The 21163-nt window shown below is 60.0% G+C and overlaps 1 protein-coding gene across 2 annotated transcripts; it reads right to left on the bottom strand.

Annotated features, from left to right (window-relative positions):
* Nucleotides 1–3192: 3192 nt before the first annotated feature.
* Nucleotides 3193–21090, bottom strand: STXBP2 (syntaxin binding protein 2). 2 transcript variants are annotated; one of them, XM_075061150.1, is made up of 18 exons: nt 20763–21090; nt 19656–19737; nt 18981–19057; nt 16719–16794; nt 15942–16045; nt 14647–14795; nt 13805–13889; nt 12474–12604; nt 12220–12327; nt 11452–11509; nt 10873–10938; nt 10097–10177; nt 9627–9762; nt 7901–8007; nt 7307–7396; nt 4535–4620; nt 3917–4074; nt 3193–3363 (listed from the first exon to the last, which is right to left on the bottom strand). In XM_075061150.1, exons 2-18 carry the CDS (start codon nt 19726–19728, stop codon nt 3284–3286), a joined length of 1665 nt encoding a protein of 554 aa, XP_074917251.1. In that variant the 5' UTR covers nt 19729–19737; nt 20763–21090; the 3' UTR covers nt 3193–3283. The 2 variants fall into 2 exon arrangements, with proteins under 2 accessions (XP_074917251.1, XP_032643544.1); XM_032787653.2 differs by lacking the exons at nt 16719–16794; nt 18981–19057; nt 20763–21090 and having other exon boundaries at nt 19656–20032.
* Between the last annotated feature and the right edge of the window lie 73 nt (nt 21091–21163).

The following is a 21163-nucleotide window of genomic DNA, read 5'->3' as shown; positions in this document are numbered from 1 at the left end:
CTTGCAGAAGTCAAGATACTTGGCCTAGCTCAGTGCAATACAGTCCATGAGGAGAGGTTGCAAGGAGAGGTTCCTGTGGGAGAAGGGGTTCCTGTACCGAGAACGGGCTTCCCCAGGGGAAATGGAGTGATGGGGAGTCAGGAGGCAGCTGGTGGTACCCCGGAAGTATCGCTGCCAGCTGCTGTGCAGGACCCATGACATTCCCCTCTCAGGGCACCAGGGAGTCTGGCGTACCCAGCAGAGGCTCCTACGGAACTTTTACAGGCCTGGGGTCTTTACTAATGTCTGACAGTACTGCCGATCCTGTGACCCCTCCCAGAGGGTGAGGAAGGCCTGGGACAAGGGGAAAATGGCTTTAGGACCCTTGCCCAGCACAGAGAAACCTTTCCAGAGAGTGGTCAAGGTCAAAAGGAGGGCTCTTAACCAAGAGAACCTGAATCTCAGCCCTCCAGACTGGACCACTGGGAAAAGACCCCATCCCAGTTTGAACCCCAGGAGTACTGGGGTGGGGGAAGGACACAGGCTGCATAAGCCTTCTCACCTGCAGACTACGAGTGCCCTCGAGCACACCCAACTCAAAGGGAGGTGTGAAACTGGAAGGGCCTGGTGTAATTCTCCCCCAGGAAGCGGGAGGGATGCTGGGGCAACCATGGGAATGTAGGTAGGTTCGAACTTCCCCAGATCACTGGCTGAAGTGACCCTGCTCAATTTGGTTTCAAAGGGGGGAGAGATGTGATGAAGTGGGAATGTTCTTGCTGTGTTATGTGAATGCTGAGTGGGGAGTACTAACCTGGGAAGGTTTCAGGGGAGTTGGGCTGGGACGTGGTGCCTTGGGGAAGGGAGCATACCTGAACATGTAACCTGAGAACCAGGAGGGGAGTTGGAGGCCAGGTGACACCTCTGCCTGGGAAAACTGGACAAAGGCTGGAGGAGGAGCTGGGGGGAAGCTGAGTGAGAGGCTGGAGGGAGTTTCAGTTTGAAGCTGGCTGGGAAATGGAGAGGGGCGCCCCGACGGGGCTTGGGCTTCCCAACGGGGCTGTGGCCTCCCTGGGGGCCCCAGATGGACCTAACTAAAGGGGGTCCTGTTGTCTATACCGGCAAGACTTGTTTTGGACTGTGTTCCTGTCATCTAAATAAACCTGTTTTACTGGCTGGCTAAGAGTCACGTCTGACTGCAAAGCGAAGTTGGGGTGCAGGACCCTGTGGTTTCCCCAGGACCCCACCTGGGGGGACTCGCTGTGGGAAGTGCACGGAGGGGGAGAGGATGCTGAATGCTCCAAGGAGAGACCCAGGAATGTGAAGCCGTGTGAGCTTCTTGCCCTGGAGACAGTCTGCTCCAAGGGAGAGGAGACTCCCCAAAGTCCTGACTGGTTTTGTGAGGAGCAGTTCCAGAGCATCGCCTGGGGACTCTATAACGTTTTACAATGCAAATGCTTGATGTAAGTACACTACGGGGCTCCGGTGATGTGACAAGTGAGATCAGCATCCGACAAGCATTTCAGCATTTCTAAACACCAAACACATTTGCATCAACTTCACATCTGTTCTAACAGTGGGAACACAGTGGCGAGCCAGCCTGGTTCCCGACTCTGCATTTGTCAGTGTTCAGTGAGGCCTGGGGGCCTTGGCATGAACTGGCTCCTGGTCTGCCAGCATCACAGGGCCTTGCTGCTTCCTCAGCCTCTCACGCTGAGTCCCTCCTTGCGGAGGTCAATGGCACTGTGGCCATAGGTGCTGACTTCTGCTGGCACCGGTGGGTGCTGCCCCCCTCTGCACCCCGCCCTGCCCTGACTCCACTCCTGCCCTACCCCCTCCCACCCATGCCCTGCCCCCATTCAAACCCCTTCCCCAAAGTCCCCACCTTAACTCTGTCCCCTCCCTGCCCCTATTCCAACCCCTTCCCCAAATCCCCTGCCAACCTCCGCCTCCTCCCTTGAGCGCCCTGCGTTCCCACTCCTCCCCCTCCCTCCTGGAGCTTGTTACACTGGCAAGCGCTGGGAGGCAGGCAGAGGAGCGAGGATGCAGCATGCTCAGGAAAGAGGCAGAGGTGGAGGTGAGGTAGGTCGGGGGGGAAGCTTGGCTGCTGGAGGGTGCAGAGCACCCACTAATTTTTCCCTGTGGGTGCTCCAGCCCCAGAGCACCCAGAGTCAGCGCCTATGACTGTGGTGGACTGGATTCCCATTCCTCCAGTCCCCCTTTGTCCTCTCCCCATGCGGCGTGAGAGCCTTCCCTGTGGCTCCTACCAAATGGATCCAGAGGCTGCTGCCCCCAAGTGCTCTGCCCCGAGCACTCCATCCCTTCCCTCTGCGCCTTGTTAGCCCGTTACATTCCCTGTGCGTGCCCTGCCCCCAGGGCTGCAGGCCTATTGGGCAGGTGGGTGGCAGCCCCGCCTTTTCTTTTCCCCCCCGGGGGCTGGGACTCAGACCTAGGAAACATTAAACCCCTGCACAGCTGGAATGGGGAAGGGGTTGGTTGCCATGGAGCTGGGCTGTGGCTCTGCTGAGGTTAGTGGGGTGCTCCAGAGAGCTCAGGCTCAGCCGGAGCTGTAGGCTGTCCCCCAGGTCTCCTGGCAGCCTATCTGTGGGTGCGCACCTTGGGGGCAGGCCTGCCTCTCACCCTGGTGCTGGGGCTGACGTTCCTCTCTATCCTCCGCCCCACTCCCCAACAGGACGTCAGCCTGTACTTTGTGCTGTGGAGCTGCCTACACCGACCAGCGCATGACCGACAAGGCGGAGGATGTGGGCCTCTTCCTGACGCAGCCTGGCGAGGTGGTAGGCCAGCTGGCTGTGCTGACCGGGGAGCCTCTCACCTTCACCATCAAGGCCAACCGTGACTGCACCTTCCTCAAGATCTCCAAGTCGGACTTCTATGTGTTGGTGTCCCCCTTCCTCTCATCCTGTGGGCAGGCTCTGCCCACCTCCCCCCCCACTTCCATCTAGACTGGTGGCCCTGCCCTGCCCTGGGTCAGATTGGGGCCGTGTCCCATTCCCCACTCCCATAAACCAGCCAGTTGGGCGGATGTCTCTGCTGGAGCGTTTTAATTCTGTGTCCCCAGCCGCCGCCCACCCACCTGGCAGCTGCACAGCAATTATCCAAATGGCCTGGCCTGCCCCCTGCCCTAACAGCCAAGCAGCCTGGGGGTCCCAGCCCCTGTCCCGTCCCTCCCCCAAAAACCGACACTGCAGCCAGGAATAGGGGGGGAAGGTGCCTTGTTGAGAAAAGCAGGTGGAGCTGGGGGCAGCGAGCTGTGGAGGGCAGAGTCTCTGGGGGGAGGGGACTGCTTCTAGGCCTCCTTGGGGACCAGCGGGTTGAGGGTTTGGACGTCATCCAGGAAGCGCTTGGGGGTCAGGATGTGACTGGAACCTGGGGGGGGAGAGGTGGTTGGCAGCGGTGGGCACAGTGGGGAAGGCATGAGGTTGGCATCACCATCTCCCCCACCCTTGCAGTTGGACCCTGTTCTAGTGCAGGGGGGGAGGAGACAGCCCCTCCTACCCACCGTGGCCTGGCACTGCACCCCTCGTGCCCCTGTACCCTGCACAGCCAGGGAACAATCCACGCGCTGACAGCGTTCCTCACCCTTGGGTCTCCGAGGGGTGTGTGCAGGGGGTGAGCCATATCCCTATGGGTGTTACTGGGGTGTCTTACTGGGCCCCCACACATGGTCCCTGGGCAAGGATAGTCCTGGGGAGCCAGAGGCCAGGAGATCTGGTGGCTAGATACAGGCCATGTGGGGCTGCGGGCAGGTGGGGCAAGCGCATCTGTTCCCAGGCCCCCCAGGTGCGGGAGGACAGAGGGTGGCATGGGTGCCCTGTGGGTGCTGGGCCGGCAGTTCTAGGGTCTTCCCCTCCCAGAGGGTCCCGACTGTCCCCGACCTGGGCATTCCAGCCGCCCTCCCCACAGGACTCGCCCCACTCACCGATCACCACCTCCCACTTGCCCTCGCTGGCCTGGGTCACTTCGTAGGCGCAGCGCATCTCAGACATGGACACCCCACCCAGCACGTAGATGAGGAGGCGCAGGCCCATCGGGTTCTCAGCCGCTGGCTTGTTCTTATGCCAATGCCCGAAGTAGGTGCTGGGGGGAGAGAGGGGCAGTGTGGATACCAGGGGCTCGCTGAGGGAATGCCAGGCAGAGGGGTGGGCACTGCCCGAAGCAGGCACTGGGGGAGAGAGGGGCAGCGTGGTACCAGGAGCTCGCTGAGGGATGTCAGATGGAAGGACAGGCCCTGCCCAAGGCAGTGGTACAGGAGACCCAAAGCAGGCAAGAGGGAGTAGGGGAGGGTGGCACCTGCCCTGGGCTGGGGGTGCTGTCTAAAGCTCAGCCAGTCCCTGGGCCCTGGTGTGTTGAGGGACTGCTGGGGGGGCGGGAGACATGGTGAGAGGGGTCCAGGGCTCCAGGCTCTTGGGCACCCCATCCCCTGTAGAGGGCAGGGTCCTGGCCATGCATTCCCAGGCACAGAGGCTCCTACACCCTGAGTGGTGGGGGGAGGATGTCAGGACTCTGCCCCCCACAGCCCAGCCAGGCTCAGCCTTACCTGACAGCAGCCTGGGAGCTGGTGGAAGGGACCGGGTCTGAGACGAAGGGCCACAGCTCCCTGTCCAGTCTGTCCTCAATGATGTCCTGGGGGGGAGGGCAGGGGGGAGGACAGGTCAGCAGGGGCCAAGCAGCAAGAACCTTGGACCTGGTGGCCAAGCCAGGCCCCATTGGGGGGCCGGGGCTAAATGATTGACAGTCCCTGGGGGGAGCAGCCTGGGGCCCCCTTTCTAGGGTGGCGCATGGGGAGCCAGCAAAGAGCACACAGACACCTCCAGTGATGCCCCCCCATCTCCCCACACCCCCCTCAGCTGCTCAGTGCCCTGCTGTGAACTCCCCACCCCTTCACCGTTATGGGAAGGGCAGAGACCTCCTGCAGCTGGATCCAGGGCCTGCGGGCAGAGCCAGGCCCTGCTTCTTGCCCCACGAGGTGTGTCCCAGCCAAGCAGGGGACCCAGGCTATGATACAGCCGAATGCCACATAATAGGGGCTTTTACATAAATCCGCTGCGTTGACTTGTATAGGGAAGCTTAAGGCCTGACGAGCTGCGGCTGGCGCGGGGTGGGGGGTGCCCCTAATTGGATTAGGTACAGGATTGAGGCTACCACAACTGCCTGCCCCAAAATCCCACAGGACGAACCATCACAGTGCTGGAGCAGGGGCCTCGGAGCCTCCCACCTGTGATCTACCAGGGACAGGAGCTCGGGCCAGGGGGTTAATCCTTGGCCTGGAGGATCCCCAAGCCAGTATGCTGAAGGCAACTAAGTGTGTCCCCCACCCCCTTGAGGAGTGTCCCATGGGGCAGGGCGATGAGGGGCTCAGGCCCCAGCAAGCATTGGGGGAAGGAGCGACCGTGTCACCTCTCAGAAGCTAAGCAGGTTTGGGCCCAGGCAGTCCTTGGATAGAAGACCTCTAAGGAAAAGCCACTGGGTGCTGGGGGGTGCTAGTGAGCCAGCAGAGGGTGCTCTGTGACCCCAGTGCGGCACTAGGGGGCGCTGTACTGCAGGGAGCAGGCAGAGGGCTCAGCAGGGGGCGCTCTCCCCGGTCAGTCAGTGACCAGTACTGTGCTGCAGGAGTTTGTCCTTCAGATGAACGACAAACAGCTGCTCCTCACTGGAGGTTAGGCCAAGGACCCTGCCGGTTATTCAGATTCCAGTGCCAGTCACGACAGGGTGCTGCCTGGACCCCTGCACTTCCAGCCCCACACACTGATCACCTCCTGCCCTAGACTCAGGCAGTGCTGCTGTGCGGCTGTTAACAGCTGCCTGCCACTCCTCAGGAAGAATTCAGTCCTGGTGAGGAACCCCTATATGAACTGCCCATGCCCCACTCCAGAGGTGGCAGCATCTCAGCACCGGGTAAGACAACTCCCTGGCACTCATGTCTGTGATTTAAGACCCCTAAGGATGGCAGCAGGAGAGGGCTCTCTGATGACCCCTCACATGGCTAGAGCCTTGCGCAGATACAAAAATGTGGACGTGCATCAGCCCGCGAGCCACTAACCCAGTGGTCTCCAAACTTTTTTGATCGCACACCCCTACATCAGTAAACAATTTTTGAGCACGCACCCCCTGCCGTGCCGGCTCCATCCATTTTCGCCAAAGCAAAAAAAAAAAAAAGCCGTGCGGACTCCCACCCAAGCGCTCCTCCTGCCACGCACCCCCAAGGATCCTCTTGAGCTCCCCACTTTGGAGACCACTGCACTAGCCGTCTTTTACCTGTATCCACATCCTCACCAGCAGCAGGAAGGGCTCACAAGGGCTAGTGGGGGGGGAGGGGTCTTGCAGGGAAGAGGCAGCGTGAGGGTGGGGACTGGGGTTAAGGGGCAGCGTGGAGGGGACAGGGTCTTGAGGAGAAGGGGTAGCGTGGGGGTGGGTCTCAAGAAGGTGCAATGTGGGGGCGGGGTCTTGAGGAGAAGGTGCAATTTGGGGGCGGGGTCTCAAGAAGGGGCAGTGCAGGGATGGGCTCTCGAGAAAGGGAGGGGGTGGGGGCACTTCCCAACGGGGCTGTGGCCTCCCTGGGGGCAGCCAGGGTGATCACCCGTCGGGGTGTCTCATCAATTGACATTCCTGGTGACTCAGAATCAGCAAGCGATGGTAAGATCACGGAGAAAGCATGTGGGAGTAATAGGTTTCCCATACTAAGCAAGGGGGCAGCGTGGAGGGGGAGAAGGGGTGTCTCATCAATTGACGTTCCTGGGAGATCACGAGCGATGGTACACAACAGCAGCAGAGCATATTGCATCACAGCCGGGTGGAGGGGTGAGGCGCTGGTATGGTGACCAGACAGCAAGTATGAAAAATTGGGACAGAGTGTGGGGAGTAATAGGTTCCCATATAAGAAAAAGTCCTGAATATCGGGACTGTCCCTATAAAGTCGGGACATCTGGTCACCCTTGGCACCGGGGCCCCGCTCACTCGAATCCCAAATCCTCCTGCCCAGGAGCTGGTGGGGACGCTGGGGCAGCTCAACCTTCAGGACAGGAAGCAGCGCAGTGAGGCAAATGGGTGCCGGATGGCCACTGGCTGCTGGCTGGCGGCCCCGAGCGCACTGCGCCCCCCGGACTGCATGAGCCAGATGCTGTGGACCAGGCGCTGCTGGGGAGTAGAGACTGACTTGGTTGTATCTGCAGCCGATTCACTATCTGCAGAAATGGTGCGCGGATATGCAGGGCTCTACACATGGCTGACCCCAAACCAACGCCTCCCCTTTCGGCCCAGCCTGCCAGGTGTGACCCCCACCCCCAAGGCCAGGAAGCAGATGGCCCGGTACCTCCATGACGTCCTTGAGCCTGGGGGTCCAGCGGGAGAGCTGGTAGGTGGACTCCAGCCGCACCTTCCTCTTGGGTTGTAGCTGCCCGCTCTGGGGGAGGAAGGGAGAGGGGGTGAGAGGCAGCAGGGAAGGGGTGTGGGATGGGAGAGGGGGCAGACAGGGAGAGCGCGGCCTACCTGAGTTGCTTCAGCCGGGCTGGCAGGGGAGAGGCAGAGAAAAGAACAGAATGGATCACTGAGCGAGAGAGAGAGGAGGGGAGAGAGACTGATGGGAGGACAGAGCCGCTTCCCCCAATTCGCCGCATGGCCACTCCATGCAGTGGTCACCAGCTCCAGCTCCCTGGCGATCTGAGGTCCTGACCCCCAGGGTCCTCTGCAGAGGCAGAAGAGGTCACCCCAGATGGGGAGTAACTCAGGGGTCCCCCTCATATGGGGAGGGCGTCACCCCACTGTACAGGGGCAGAGGCCACTTCTGTGCTGGGAGTAGGTCACTGCCATAGGGGGGCACTCCCAGGATGGCCTGGGCTCCCCTGTGCAGCACAGATCTGCCCCCTGGCATGGGTACAGCTACCGGCCCCTGACCCCAGTCCCTTACCCCAAGCATGAGGGAAGTGTCCAGGAGTTCCATGTTCTGGATGATGTCGCTCTGCTGCTGGATGCAGGCATCCTGGATCATCTTGCGGAGGGTCTCCCAGCTCACACCTGCATGGGGAGAGACAGGTCAGCGCTAGCACCCTTGGGATGCACCCACAGCCCAGGCACATTCAGTCCGTGGCCCCAGAAGTCCTAGTCCCTTGATCAAATCCTGAGATTCTGCTCTTCCCACCCTCTCAGAGCTGGGGGTAAACCCAGGAGTCCTGGCTCCCAGCCCCCCTCTAGCCCACTAGACCCCACTCCCCTCACAGCTGGGGGTAAACCCAGGAGTCCTGGCTTCCAGCCCCCCTCTAGCCCACTAGACCCCGCTCCCCTCAGAACTGGGGGTAAACTCAGGAGTCCTGGCTCCCAGCGCCCCTCTAGCCCACTAGACCCCGCTCCCCTCAGAGCTGGGAATAAACCCAGGAGTTCTGGCTCCCAGCCCCCCTCTAACCACTGGACCCCATTCTTCTCTCAGAGCTGGGGATAGAACCCAGGAGTTCTGGCTCCCAGCACCACCCGCTCTAGCCCACTGGACCCCACACAGTTAATGATCAAATTCAGGTTCTTGCTGCTCCTGCCTCCACAGGTTCTCTCGGGCGCTGGGGGCAGGGGTCTCTCTAGCTCCCCCCAGCAGTGCAGTGGGAGCCCCCTGATCTGGGCTCCCCCTCCTGCGGCCAGCCAGGTGCAGTGTCAGAGCCGAGGCCTGGCTCTTTAAGGCTGTGAGGCCTTGAGCTGGGGGGAAGGCAACTCCCCTCAAATTATTTACTGCTGCTTAGTGCAGAGGGGGAGGCCTGGCAACTCCCCACGCCCCGTGGCCAGGAAACTGGGCAGCCAGAGGAGCCACATGAGGGCACCTGGCCTGGGCAATGGGCGCAGGGGCAGTGCCTGAGCAGGGTTACAGGAAGGGCCCCAGAGCAGGGTCCTGCCCCACTGAGCCAGCATGGGGCAGGAACCAATGGGGGAAGAGGGACTGTGCCAAGTGTCAGGGTCAGGGAGGTTCCCCAGGCCCTGGTGAGCTGGGGGAAGGGGCTGGATGCAGCAAGAAGCAGGGAGCTGGTCCAGGGAGGACACAAGGGGTGGGCAGGGAACTGGTCGCAGGGGGCTCAGAGGCAGAACATGGTGTCTGAACATCCTGCAGGAAGGGAGGGATGTGCCCCCTCCCTGCAGAGAATGGGCTGGGGGGCTGCTCCGGGTGTGTGTCTCCATTTCCCCTCCCTGCAGAGAACGGGCCGGGGGGCCGCTCCGGGTGTGTGTCTCCATTTCCCCTCCCTGCAGAGAACGGGCCGGGGGAGCTGCTTCGGGTGTGTGTCTCCATTTCCCCTCCCTGCAGAGAACGGGCCAGGGGGCTGCTCCGGGTGTGTGTCTCCATTTCCCCTCCCCGCAGAGAACGGGCTGGGGGAGCGTGGAGGGCAGACACTGCTGGGAAGGCAGCAGCAGGGAGCAAAGGCCGCACTGGCTGGCTCGCAGGCACCGAGAGGTGGGCAGAGAGGAGACAGGGCCGAAGAGCCAGGCTGGACACAAGCCCTGGGAAGCAGCTGGCCAGGAGGCGCCCTGCATGGCTGGGGGTGTGCCAGTCTAAGCAGTGATATTCCCCCCCAGCCCCACAGGCCTGGGCACCGCCTCCAGGGGCGCCCCCTGCAGCAGCAGGGCCCCCAGTGCTGCCCCCTGCAGGCCTGTGGCGTTACCGTTCTTCAAGATGTGGAGCAGGATGATGCGGATCTTGTCATAGGCCTGCACGCTGGGGTCCAGCAGGATGGGGATGATGATCTTCATGGGGTCCTTGATCGTCCCCCCGTACATGTCAGTCCCCATGGCCAGGTCCTGGGAGGTGAAGGGGGTGCACACACAAGGCCCAGGTCAGGCCACTCCGCTTCCTCCTGCCCCCGCAGCAGGATGGGAGACGTGACAGCCCCACGACTCACAGCTCGTCTACCCCCTGTGCCAGGACCCCCTCCTCCCTGGGGTCAGATCCTCCTGGGGTGAGAAACGGGCCCCCAGGGAGTAACCCGAGCACCATGTCCCCCTTCTGCACCCCCCGTGCTGCATGGGGGGGCTGGCCCTGGCTCCAGCGAGCCTGTGGGTCTGAGACCCCTCTCTCCAGGCCGAGTCACGAGCCAAACTCTGCCCCTCAGCCAGGCTCTGCCCACAGACCCACCTGCTCCACGCCACACAGCTTCTCCGCTGATCCTTTGAAGTGCCGCATGCACTGCTCGGCCAGGTTCAGGTGCGTGGAGTACTGCGGGGAGAGACCAGGGCATGGGGGAGTTTACCGCATCACCGGCTGGTCCAGAGCACCTGCACCCCCCAACCCCCAAGGAAGGCCCCTTGGCCAGAGGGGCAGCCACAACCGACTGTATAAGACTAGTATATAGGGGTTGTTTTGCCCAGCACTGATGTGCAGCCACCTCTGGGGTGGAGCAGGGCAGCTGGAGGGGAGGATCAGGAGGAGGAAGCAGCTTTGAAAGCAGCCCACGATTTCTCTGTTAGCCACCACGAGGCTGGGGGCTTGGAGACCACAGGTGTTGGGGTACCTGTGCCAGTGGCCAGGAGCTTTCCGTTAGCACATGGCCCAGTGGCACCAGGAGTGGCTCCAATGGGCTGGTTTGGAAGCCCACCAAGGCCCTCTCCCGAGAGCTGCAGCAGCAAGGCGCGGGCGTTACCCAAGGGCTGCCATTGCTGGGGCTAACGGGGCAGCTCGGCACTGACAGGCAGGCTGCTGCCCATGGTGCCACACAGCACCTGGGGGGAAAATGGCTCTGCCCGACGGGACAGGTCAGCAGCTCTCATCAGGCAGTAAAGCGGAGTGCCCCAGAGTGCCCTGCCCCCCAGAGAGTCCCTACTGTCCCTTACCAGCCCTACAGAGCACCCTGCCTGTCCATCACCCCACTGAATGCCCTGTCCCCCGCCCACTAACAGCCTCAGCCCCGTTACCTTGTTCAGCTCTTTCTGGTACTGGGGCAAGTTCCTCACCATCTGGGACAGGTCCTCAATGTTGGCCTGGAGGGAGGCAGTGGTGAGATCCCGGCCCCTCCCAGCATGTGGAGCCCCCTGCAGCCACAACAGCCCAGCCATGTGCGCCAGAGCCAGGGCGGGTCACTCAGGCCACACGTAGCTGCGGCTTGGGTTAGACCTGCTTTTCTCAGGCCAGCTCGAACGAGACAGGAGCACCACAACCTGAGCGCCCCTGAAGTGTAAAGCAGCAGCAGGCCGGGGAGATGCCAGCGTTGGCTCTCTGCAGCTGTTCCTGCGTGGCCCCGATCCTGCTGTCTGACCTCGCCCCATGGGCCTCTGCCCTCCCACACCGTGGGGAGTTCCAGAGCTCTGGCTGGGGGGCAGGGGGCTCCACATAGACTTCTTAGCCCTTTACAGACAAACCCTGGGAGCAATGGGACACCCCCCCCACCAAGGCCTCCTGGGGCAGCAGAGAAGCTTCCCTCCCCATCAGTGGCAGTGGAATGGGTCCCCCTGTCCTGGACTTCCCAATCGCTTCCCCCGCAGCCCCCGCCGCACCTTGTCCGTGGTCAGCTTCCTGCTCTCCGAGAAGGTGTGCAGCAGCTCTGTCACCTTCCTGCAGCAGGGAGAGGGGTCAGACTGGAGCCAGGCACTGCCTTGAAGGTAGGGGGCGCCCTGTCTTTACTACAGGTAATAGAGCCTCCCGCCCCACAGGCACCAGGGTTTTTGCCTCGAGAGCCTCAGATGGGGCCGGGGGAGTGGGGGGGGCGGCTCTTCCCAAGTTACCCCAAGGCAGAGAGTTCAGTGCACCTCTGGGGGCTCCTGGCGCCTTGCTGGGTGGGTCTGGGGGCAGCGGCAGGCCCAGGAGGAGGTCGGAGAGGGACTCCCTCAAAGGGGCTGTGAGGTGCATGGGGAGATCCTGGGATCGGGGGAAGACAGTGTCCAGCGGGATCCCCGAGAGGAGATGCAGACAGTGGCTCTGGAAGGGAGCGCTCAGGGGTCCTTTGGGGAGATGGGCTGGGTCCAGGAGGTCTCAGCACTCAAAAAGGAGCATGTCTGAGGGACGGGCCCCAGCGCTGGGTGGGAAGGGGAGGGGGAGTCCTGGCAGTGAGCAGGAGAGGGGTGTGTTGCGGGGGGTGTCCCTGCACTAGGTGGGAGAGGAGTGTATCCAAGGGGGAGTGGGGTTCCAACACTGGGTGGGAAGGGAAGGGGAGGGATGTGTCTGAAGGGGATGGGTTCTGGCCCTGGGTGGGGCACAGAGGGGCATGTCCGAGGGATGGGTGGGGCATGGAGGGGTGTGTCAGGGGCGAGGCTGAGCGCGCTCACATGGAGACGTCAGCGATGTGCATGTGGCGTAGCTGCACCCAGAGTTCATCATCTTCATCCAGCAGCGCCTCCTTCTCCCGCGAGTCACTGGTCCCCGTTGTCTCGTACCTGCAGGGGAGGGGAGATGGGGTCAGGCTGCGGCACCCCTCCCCCAAGTGTGGGGGCTGCAGAGCAGTGCAGGTGCCTGGGTCACATCCCCCCCAGCCCGCCTGAGGAGGAGTGCGGGGCGCCCCCTGCTGGCAGCCAGGCCCTACTTGTAGGTGTCATTCTCAATGCCGAGCAGGTCGTAGGCCATGGCCTGGTAGGTGAGCTCGTGAAGCAGTGGGGACACCAGGTCGAAGCTCCGGTCCACAATCAGCAGCTGAGACTGGGCTTTGTCGGGACCCTGGAGCAAAGGAGAGAGAGACCCATCACCCACAGCTCCGGCGGAGGGGTCCTGGCCTGGCTCACACGGCACAATCCAATGGGCCCTGGTGGCCTGAAACTTCACCACCAGCCCTCTCTGCGTTCTCGAGCTGGGGACCTGCTCCAAATCCCTGCTGGGAGCGTCCAGCCAGGAGCCGTTGGAGCCGGCATGGTCTTTCTGGCTCCCAGGCTGATCTGGGTTGGATTCTCTTCATTTCACCAAGACAGCGAGGTGACACCCCCCCCCCACACACACCATGATTCTTACCTTCCCTGAGAGTCCTTTCCCCCCATATCCCGCCAGAGAAGCCATGCAGCATATAGGGGAAATTGAGGCACGCATCGGCTTCATAAAAGATATTACAAACATTCCCAGTTGGTCACAGGTGAACAGTCTCCCAGCAGCTTGGCAAAGGCTGGAAGCAAGAGCAGAAGCAACAGGGCGGAGAGATCTGGGCAGGCCTTGGATTTTACATCACTTTGCTTCTCCTAGGGGGACAGGAGCCTCTGGGTTTCTTGTGTGAGAATCCAGGGCAGGGTGGGTTTGCAGCTCCCCTCTGCTGGGGGTGAGACGGGGATGGCAGAAGCTGGGGAGAGGCCACAGGCCAGGGCTGACTTGTGGCTAAGGCTTAGGAGAGCTGGGTTCTAGTCCTTCTCTGACAGACTCCCTACATGCCTCACTTTCCCATCTGTAACACAGATCACCTTAACTCCCCTGGGAGGCTGAATTAATTAGTGAGGTTCCGATACCATGCGGATCGGTGTAGGAGCACACACAGATAGGAATGTCCAGGTGTGGAAGAGGCTCTGTGTGTGAAGCTTAGTTCTGTGACCGGACTGCCCTGTTTATAAATAGAGAGATTGTGCTGGGCACACACTTCCCCAGGTGGTGCCTCGGTTTCCCCATCTGTACAGAGGGGTAAGGACACTGGCCTTTGTAGAGCACTTTGAGATCTGCCCACGGCCAGTGTTAGAGAAGGGCTGGGGCCATTAGTCCCCCCACAGGGAATGCTATTGTTCTGCCAACCCCTCAGGATCTCCAAGGAGGTCTACACCCCACCCCTCCCCCCGCCAGGATCTCCAAGCAGGTTTGAAATTACTTCTCCTTCCTTCTACTTCTCATGTGCTCCCCCCGCGGCACTGTCCCAGGGCGAGGGCATGGCCGGCACAGCTCACTCACCTCTCCCATGCTGGGCTCGTGTACCTTGAACACCTTGAGTTTGGCCAGCACAGCATGCGCCAGGTGGAAGTTATCTTTACCGTCCCTGCAGCAAAGACAAACCCTGTGGGTCAGAAACCTCTCCTCCTGCAGGGGCACACACACTTCCTGTAGGAGATGACCAGGTACCTTTCTCCCTCTGGGCACACTCACTTCCTGTAGCGGATGGCCGGGTATCTCCCCTGGCACACTCGCTTCCTATAGGGGATAGCTGGGTACCCCTTCCCCCGGGCACACTCACTTCCTGAAGCAGATGGCTAAGTACCTCTTGTCACAGGGTGGGGGAGACAAGGCCCTGCACCCCCGACTTCCTGTGACTCACCATGACTCTCAGCCAGCCAGTAAAACAGAAGGTTTGTTTAGATGACAGGAACACGGTTCAAGACAGGTCTTTCAGGTACAGACAACAGGACCCCCTCAGTCAGGTCCATATTGGGGGCACCAGGGAGGCCAGAGTCCCAGCTAGGCTCCCCTCCATTTTCCCAGCCAGCTCCAAACTGAAACTCCCTCCAGCCGTCTCACCCAGCCTCCTCCCGGCTCCTTCCCCAGCCTTTGTCCATTTCCTGGGTAAAGGTGTCACCTGGCTCCAACCCCCATCCTGGTTCTCGTGTTACATGCTCAGGTATCTGGCCTCAAGGAAAGTCTCCCATCCCCAATGCAGACAGTCCCAGCAAAACTCCCTTGCAACCTTCCCAGGTCAATACTCCCCTCTCCCTGCTGTGTCACAGGCACCCACACAGTATTCAAAGAAAACATTAAGAACATTCCCACTTTGTCATACCCCTCCCCCAGGACACACTCACTTCCAGTAGCGGATGGCTGGATACTCCTCCAGGGTTTCACACAACGTGGCAATCTGCTCTGCCAGCATCTCCAGCTCCTTGTTCTTTTCCCAGAAGCGGTAGGGGCTGAACCAGATGTGGAAGGTTTGTGGCCTGTCCAGGGAGTACACCTGGGGGGCAAGGGGAGCAGAGATCAGTCCCTGGTGCCAACTGCTGGCAGCCAGGCCAGCTGTGCCCCATACCATGCCCCTAAGATGCGCTGTTGGACCAGACCAGCCAGGCAGAGCCATAGGAAGCCCCTAGTGAGGGAGATCCCTTTGCCAGAGCCACTCCTGTTGTGGTAGAGGGACAGCGGCCCAGAGATTCATGCACCAGCCTGGGATGAAGACTCCCCAGCTTCAGGTTCTTACTGAGCTGCAGACTCCCAGGTGCCCTCAGGGGTGTGTCTCTGCCCTGGAGAAGTCAATGTTGGGGGAGAGGGCTTGGCCACGCTTCTAGTCTGGTGAAAGCCCCTGTAGTCACAGGCAAACCTGGCATCAACGCGCGCCTGCTGCTGTCGCTTATTTCACTGGCCAAACAGAACGAGCCATTGGGGCAAACATGCTTGGACACCAATAAAACAGTATCGACCCATGAAGGGTTTGCTGTTGGAACAGGACGGGTGAGCCAGCAAATCCTCCTGACGGACACTCAGCTTATACCAGCCAAAGCTTCTCTTGGCACAGTTGGCATCGGTACCCAAGATGAAATAAGCTACAGTGGTGAAAGGACTGCTTTGCCAGCATATCGGCATCTACTCAGGGGCTCTGCCACCACAGTTCCATCAGTTACAGGTGGGATTTTCTCTCTCATGTCCCCATAACAAACCCATACCAACAAAGCTTTTGTGTGTAGACCAGGCTCATGTTGCTCTATGCCTCAGTTTCCCCATCAATGCATTTGAGACTGACAACACAGCCCTCCCCACAGAGGTGTAAGGGGGGAAATCCACTGACGACACAAGGAGGGGATGGGGCGGTTGGGCAAAGGGCAGGTGTGTGGAGTATCGGGCTGTCTTGCAGGCCTGGTATAAACCATCGGTAAGAGCTGGTAAAGCCAGGGAGGCAGGGCCCTACTCCCCCATACATCTAAGTCAGCGATTCCACATCTCACAGGGTGTCAGCAGCTGACTAGTCCCTGCTGCCCTGTGCTGGCATCAAAGCTAGGGCCCTAGAAGGGAAAGGTTTCCCCCCACTCCCCAGCCACGTTGAAAACAAAAGGTGGGGTGTCGTACGTCACTGTCCACCCTGCTCCTCCAAAGCCCAGCCACCCCTCACCTGGCTCTCGTAGGGCAGGAAGGCCAGGTTGATCTCCTTGAGGGTTTTGATGGCCTTGGAGATCCGTGACTTCTTCAGCTCCTTGAACAGAGGCTCAGGACAGGCTGCAAGGCAAAGGCAGTGGGTGGGGGTGACAGGTACAGGGCTCAGGACCCCCAGCACAGCGCCAGCCCCCACAGACAGGGCCAGGACGGGCACAGCAGGGGCGTAGTGCTGCACACCTGTGGGGAAACAGGGCAAGCCAGCGGGGACACACAGGAGTCAACGATGAGTCCAGCCCCCCATGAACCAGAGTCACACCAGGTTCTCGCCTTCTGCAGCATCAGCAACAAGGGGGGGGCACAATCTCTCCTATGCAGCCCCTCTCACACCCTGCCCTCAGCCCCCCGCAGGGGGAAGTGACCGAAGTGTACAACTCAAGATGATGCACAAGAAGCAACAGGGACTTGGGCTCCCCCTGCCACTGTAATGGGGAGAAGCAGATGTGACCCTGACACACTTGGTATTCTGGTGGTGTCCCATGCCCCCACCCCAGTTGGGACTGACGGAGCAATGCATGCTGGGAATGGTAGCCAGAGGCCGCCTTTCTGGGCGCACGCTGTGAGCCGTGTTGGCTGGAGGCAGGCCCATAGGGGAGAAGGGGGGGAAGGGATAGGTGGAATCGTTTGGTCTGCCCTGCTGGGGCACTGGCCTGCTGGCAGAGAGAGACCCCTCCCACCCCCAGTGTGCCGCTGGCCAGGCTCCCAGCTGGGGGATCCGCAGCCCCCTGATACTCACGGCTGATGAAGAAGACGTGAGCCGCCTTGTAGTTGGTGGGGGAGCCCTGGAAGTCACTGATCAGAGCCTGCACTGACTGCAAAGGGGGGAAGGGAGTTGTCAGCACCAGCCGAGGCCCCTCCCTGCTGCCCGAAGGGCCCAGCCCAAGCCCAGCCCCTGGGGACTCAGGGCCCAGCATGATGCCATCGGGAGGTGGGCTGGTTTTCACCCCTCTGGCTCTGGGCTCCCTCCCCACCTGGAGCAGGGCATGTGCCAATGTGCCCGGGACAGTCTCAGGGCCCAGCCACATCTCTCGCTGGCACACAAGTGTCCGTGCTCAGCCACAGACGGGACCTGGGATTGGCTTTGCTGCTGAACTAAGTGGGCTCTGAGCAGCACCCAGGGAACAGCTGGCCAAGCAGCAATCCCAGGCAGCCGCCATCAGGGCCCACTCCCTCTCCGGGCACCACACTGGGCACCTGCAGCTTTGCCATACCAGCTAGCCAGGCAGGATGTTCAGAAGCTCTTCGGACTCCGTGACCAGCCATTGTGACAGGTGAGAACCTGTCTGCCCGGTTGTCACATTATTGACTTGAACAGGGACCATATAGAACATGGATGCAACCAAGGTCCTGTAGTGGAACCAAATCTTGTATAAATGGGGTCAAATAGGGTGTCTAAGACAAGCTTGTGGTTTGCTGGTTATGGTTATGCTAGATGTATATGTGTATCATTTTTGTAGTTGAAGTTATGAATATTGGCTCTAGACTGTGTGTATTTCAAACTTCTGCTATGCTTCTGGGTGACACCTCACACAAGTTGGTGTTAGCTCTGCCTAGCCTGCTTGATGGCTCACTAAGGATCATCAGCTGTACAAATGACCTATCGAGAGAAAGCAGATATGCTTTGAGACTCAGCAAAGTATGCAGGGAATTGCCCATGTGACTACAGACTCCATTTTGCTGTAATTTTCCACAGTAAGAACAAAGAGGTGTTCTTACACCTGGAAAAGCCTATAAAAGGCTGATGCCTCATCTCCATCTTGTCTTCAGTCCTGCTTCATAGGGACTTTGTTACAAGGAAGCTCGACACAAAGGACCGAATGACCCATCCCAGCTGTGGATGTACTGTACTCCAGAGATTTGATTTGAACCTGCAGTTTATTCTATCACTGCTGCAAGCCTGAACTAAGACCTTTGCCGTTACTGTATGTAATTGATTCCATTTAACCAGTTCTAGCTCTCATCTCTAGCTTTTTCCTTTTATGAAAAATCCTTTAGATTTTAGATTCTAGAGGACTGGCAACAGCATGATTTGTGGGTAAGATCTGATTTATATATTGACCTGGGTCCGGGGCTTGGTCCTTAGGGATCAGGAGAACCCTTTTTCTTTTATTAGGGCATTGGTTTTCATAACCATTTGTCCCCATAACGAGTGGCACTTGTGGTGTTACTGGGAGACTGGAGTGTCTAAGGGAATTCCGTGTGTGACTTGTGGTTAGCCAGTGGGGTAAGACCAAAGTCCTCGCTGTCTGGCTGGTTTGCTTTGCCTTAGAGGTGGAAAAATCCCAGCCTTGGGCTGTAACTGCCCTGTTTTAAGCAATTTGTCCTGAATTGGCACTATCAGTTGGGTCCCGCCAGAACCAGCATCGTTACACCGGTCCCGAGCTCCAGGCCCCAGCTCGCAGTCCTCTACTACAGCGCTCCATCCGCAGGCAGCACCTGTGGTTTCTGGGCTTCACCATGCTCCGCCAGTGCCCCCTGCGCCTGGTCTCCCTCCACTCGCCTCCTTGCTGCAGACGCAGAAGCCTCATCCCCACAGCCCCTGCTACTTGAGGCTCTGCCTCAGCAATTCTCCTTCGCTATGAGTCTCAGCTGAGGTTAGTGTGACCAGATGTCCCGATTTTATAGGGACAGTCCTAATATTTGGGTTTTTTTCTTCTATAGGATCCTATTACCCCTCCAACACCTGTCCCGATTTTTCACACCTGCTATCTGGTCAGCTTAGCTGAGGTTGCCTCTCTCCACCTGCTACATCATCCCATCCAACCCCCATGGGACTGCACTGCAGAGAGGTCTGGGGGACAGTCTGTGCTTCACGTGGCAAAGAACACGAAAGCCCAGCTCTGGGGTAGCAGCCTCTTGGGGAGCCCCTACTAGCCCCATTCCCATCCTGACGTCGTGCTACGCATCCCCCCGGACAGCGCCACCTCCAGGAAGCATGAGGAACTGCCCCGGAGTCTCCCCTGCTCCCCATCCACCTGCCCCAGGCCCGAGCTCCTACCTTCTCCACAGGGCTGAGCAGGTAGATGGCCTCCAGGCTGGGGATTGGCTCCCGGCACTTATCAATATCTTCCACAACTAGGACAGAGCAGACATTGGGCACAGGTCAGTGCGTCCTAGCCGCCCGCCCCAGCTGCTCTCCACAGGGATGGGGGGAGGGAAAGCCAAGGGAAACAGGGATGTTCGCTGGCAGCAGGCTGGGGGGTTCTGCAGGCTACAATGCAGCAGCTGCTTTGATGTGGGGCCATGGGATGCGATGCTGCCACAGTACGGAGCAGGGAGGGAACATCCCTCTGTACTGTGCTGGGGGCACCCCGCTAGAGTCCTGGCTCAGCTCTGTGCCCCTCAACCCCAGGGCTCCTCCACCCTGGAGCAGGGAGCAGCATTCCCCCTCCCCAGCCAGGACCCTGCCCGCAGTGGGGGGGAGGAGCAGCGAGGAGTTAACGGGAGTCTGAGAAAAGCGGTGAGGAGGTTCCAGGGGCTGAAAGCGCCAGGCTAAGGGAACTGGACCTGGCTGGGAAGGTACCAATAGCAAGGAGGGCGTCTATGGGGCTGCAAAGGGGGGAAACTAGATGCAAACGTGAATGTAGACAAGTCAGTTCCCTGACTGTGAGGTGTGTCCAAGGAAGAGAGGAGCCCTGGCAGGGGGAGCAGATGGGAGGGAGGGGCCACTCACGCGTGATGCCTTTGTCCATGATGTCAGACATCTTGCAGCACGACGAGAGGATGCGCGTGCTGGGATGGTCCATGATCAGCACCTGGGGTAGCGAAAGGGGAGCTAGTCACTGACCTGAGCCCAGCCGCCCACCATTATCGTCTGTGGCACAGCCAAGGGAGCAGAGTGACTGCTAACGGCAGAGCTGACGGCTCCTGGCCCAGCCCTTCCACAGCAAAGCGGCAGGGCCGTTAGCAAGCCTGCACTTGGCTGAGCTGACCGTGCTAAGGACTGCGTGAGGAGCGACAAGGAGAGCGGCTCCGAGCAGAGTGGCTGGTACGAGATGTAGGAAACGGAGACAAACCTGGGACATCCGGCCATTCGGAATGGTTCCATCCTCCTAGACTGGAGGAGATCAGCCTCTTCATCCAGGTGACAGGGTGAGTGCAAGAGGCAGGGACAGAACCCAGGAGTCCTAGCTCCCAGTGCCCTGCTCTGATCCACCACATACCCGCTCCCCAGCCCTCGGACAGAACCAGGAGCAGGGCACGAAGAAATGGAACAAGAGGAGTCTCAGTGTTCCCCTAGGAAAGCCCTGTAGGCCATCGGCCCAACATCTCCACCGCCTTCCTGCAGTGCCAAATGAACCCATTGCTCTGTGCAGCCCAGCATCCCGCTGCAGCAGATCCGGCCACTGGGAAAGCTAGTTCCCTGTGCTCCCTCTGCCGCACCGGCCTAGCCCACTGATCCACACACCCCAGCCCAGTCCATGCTGGGGGCTCAATAACCTGCCTGCCCAATGGTGCATACTGCCCCCATGCTTGGCGCTGTCCTCTTCCTCCTCCCACCCAGGCTGGCTCGCTGGGCCCAGTGGTCTAATCTGGTGTGTGTGTGTGTGGAGATATGGGGCTGGCTGGACAAGCTGGATCTGATCCAGCGCAGCGGGAAGGCAGACATACCCAAGCCTAGCTGGGGATGGATGATGGGCTGGACAGAGCAGGGATCTGGTCCAGCCTGGAAAACCTCAGGTTCCTAATGAATCCCAAGAGGCTGGAGGGGGAGGAGCACAATATAGGGATACAGCATATCCCCAGGGGGACACCAGGGCAGCAGGCCCGGCCGGCTTACCTTCCATTCTCCTTCCTTCTTCACACTGCGAAAGACAACGTTTAGGATCTCTGCGAGGGAAAGAGACGGGGATTAGTGGTGGGGCTCGGACAGGATGGCTGTGCCCTGAGCCAGGACCCATTGGCTGGTGGAAAGACCCCTTGGGGAAGTGGCTCAGAGGCTGCTTTCAGGGCAGCTAGCGATGTGCTCCTAGCAAAGCCCCCAGTCAGCAACCGTGGTGGGCTGGCAGGCTAGATAGGCCATGGCTCTGATCACCTTTCCTTTCTGCCAGGCCAGATACGAGAGCAGCTGAACTAAGGATCTGGCCCCCTGCAACAAGAGACACGGCCGGCTCTAGATTTTTTGCTGCCACAAGCAAAAAAAATTTTGGCTGCCCCCCTTAGAGCCCTGAGCTCTCCCCC

Source organism: Chelonoidis abingdonii, chromosome 26 (assembly GCF_003597395.2).
Source record: "Chelonoidis abingdonii isolate Lonesome George chromosome 26, CheloAbing_2.0, whole genome shotgun sequence".
NCBI lineage: Eukaryota > Metazoa > Chordata > Testudines > Testudinidae > Chelonoidis > Chelonoidis abingdonii.
This window is presented reverse-complemented; position numbering and strand designations above follow the sequence as displayed.

Bases quoted from the DNA above. Each gene is read 5' to 3' on its own strand.
- STXBP2 (XM_075061150.1), bottom strand. From the start codon at position 19,728: ATGGACCATCCCAGCACGCGCATCCTCTCGTCGTGCTGCAAGATGTCT. The intron at 19,058-19,655 runs GTGAGTGGCCCC...GCTCTGTCCTAG, and splicing joins CATGGACAAAGGCATCACGC to TTGTGGAAGATATTGATAAG. The intron at 10,939-11,451 runs GTGCGGCGGGGG...GCCTCCCTCCAG, and splicing joins GGAAGCTGACCACGGACAAG to GCCAACATTGAGGACCTGTC.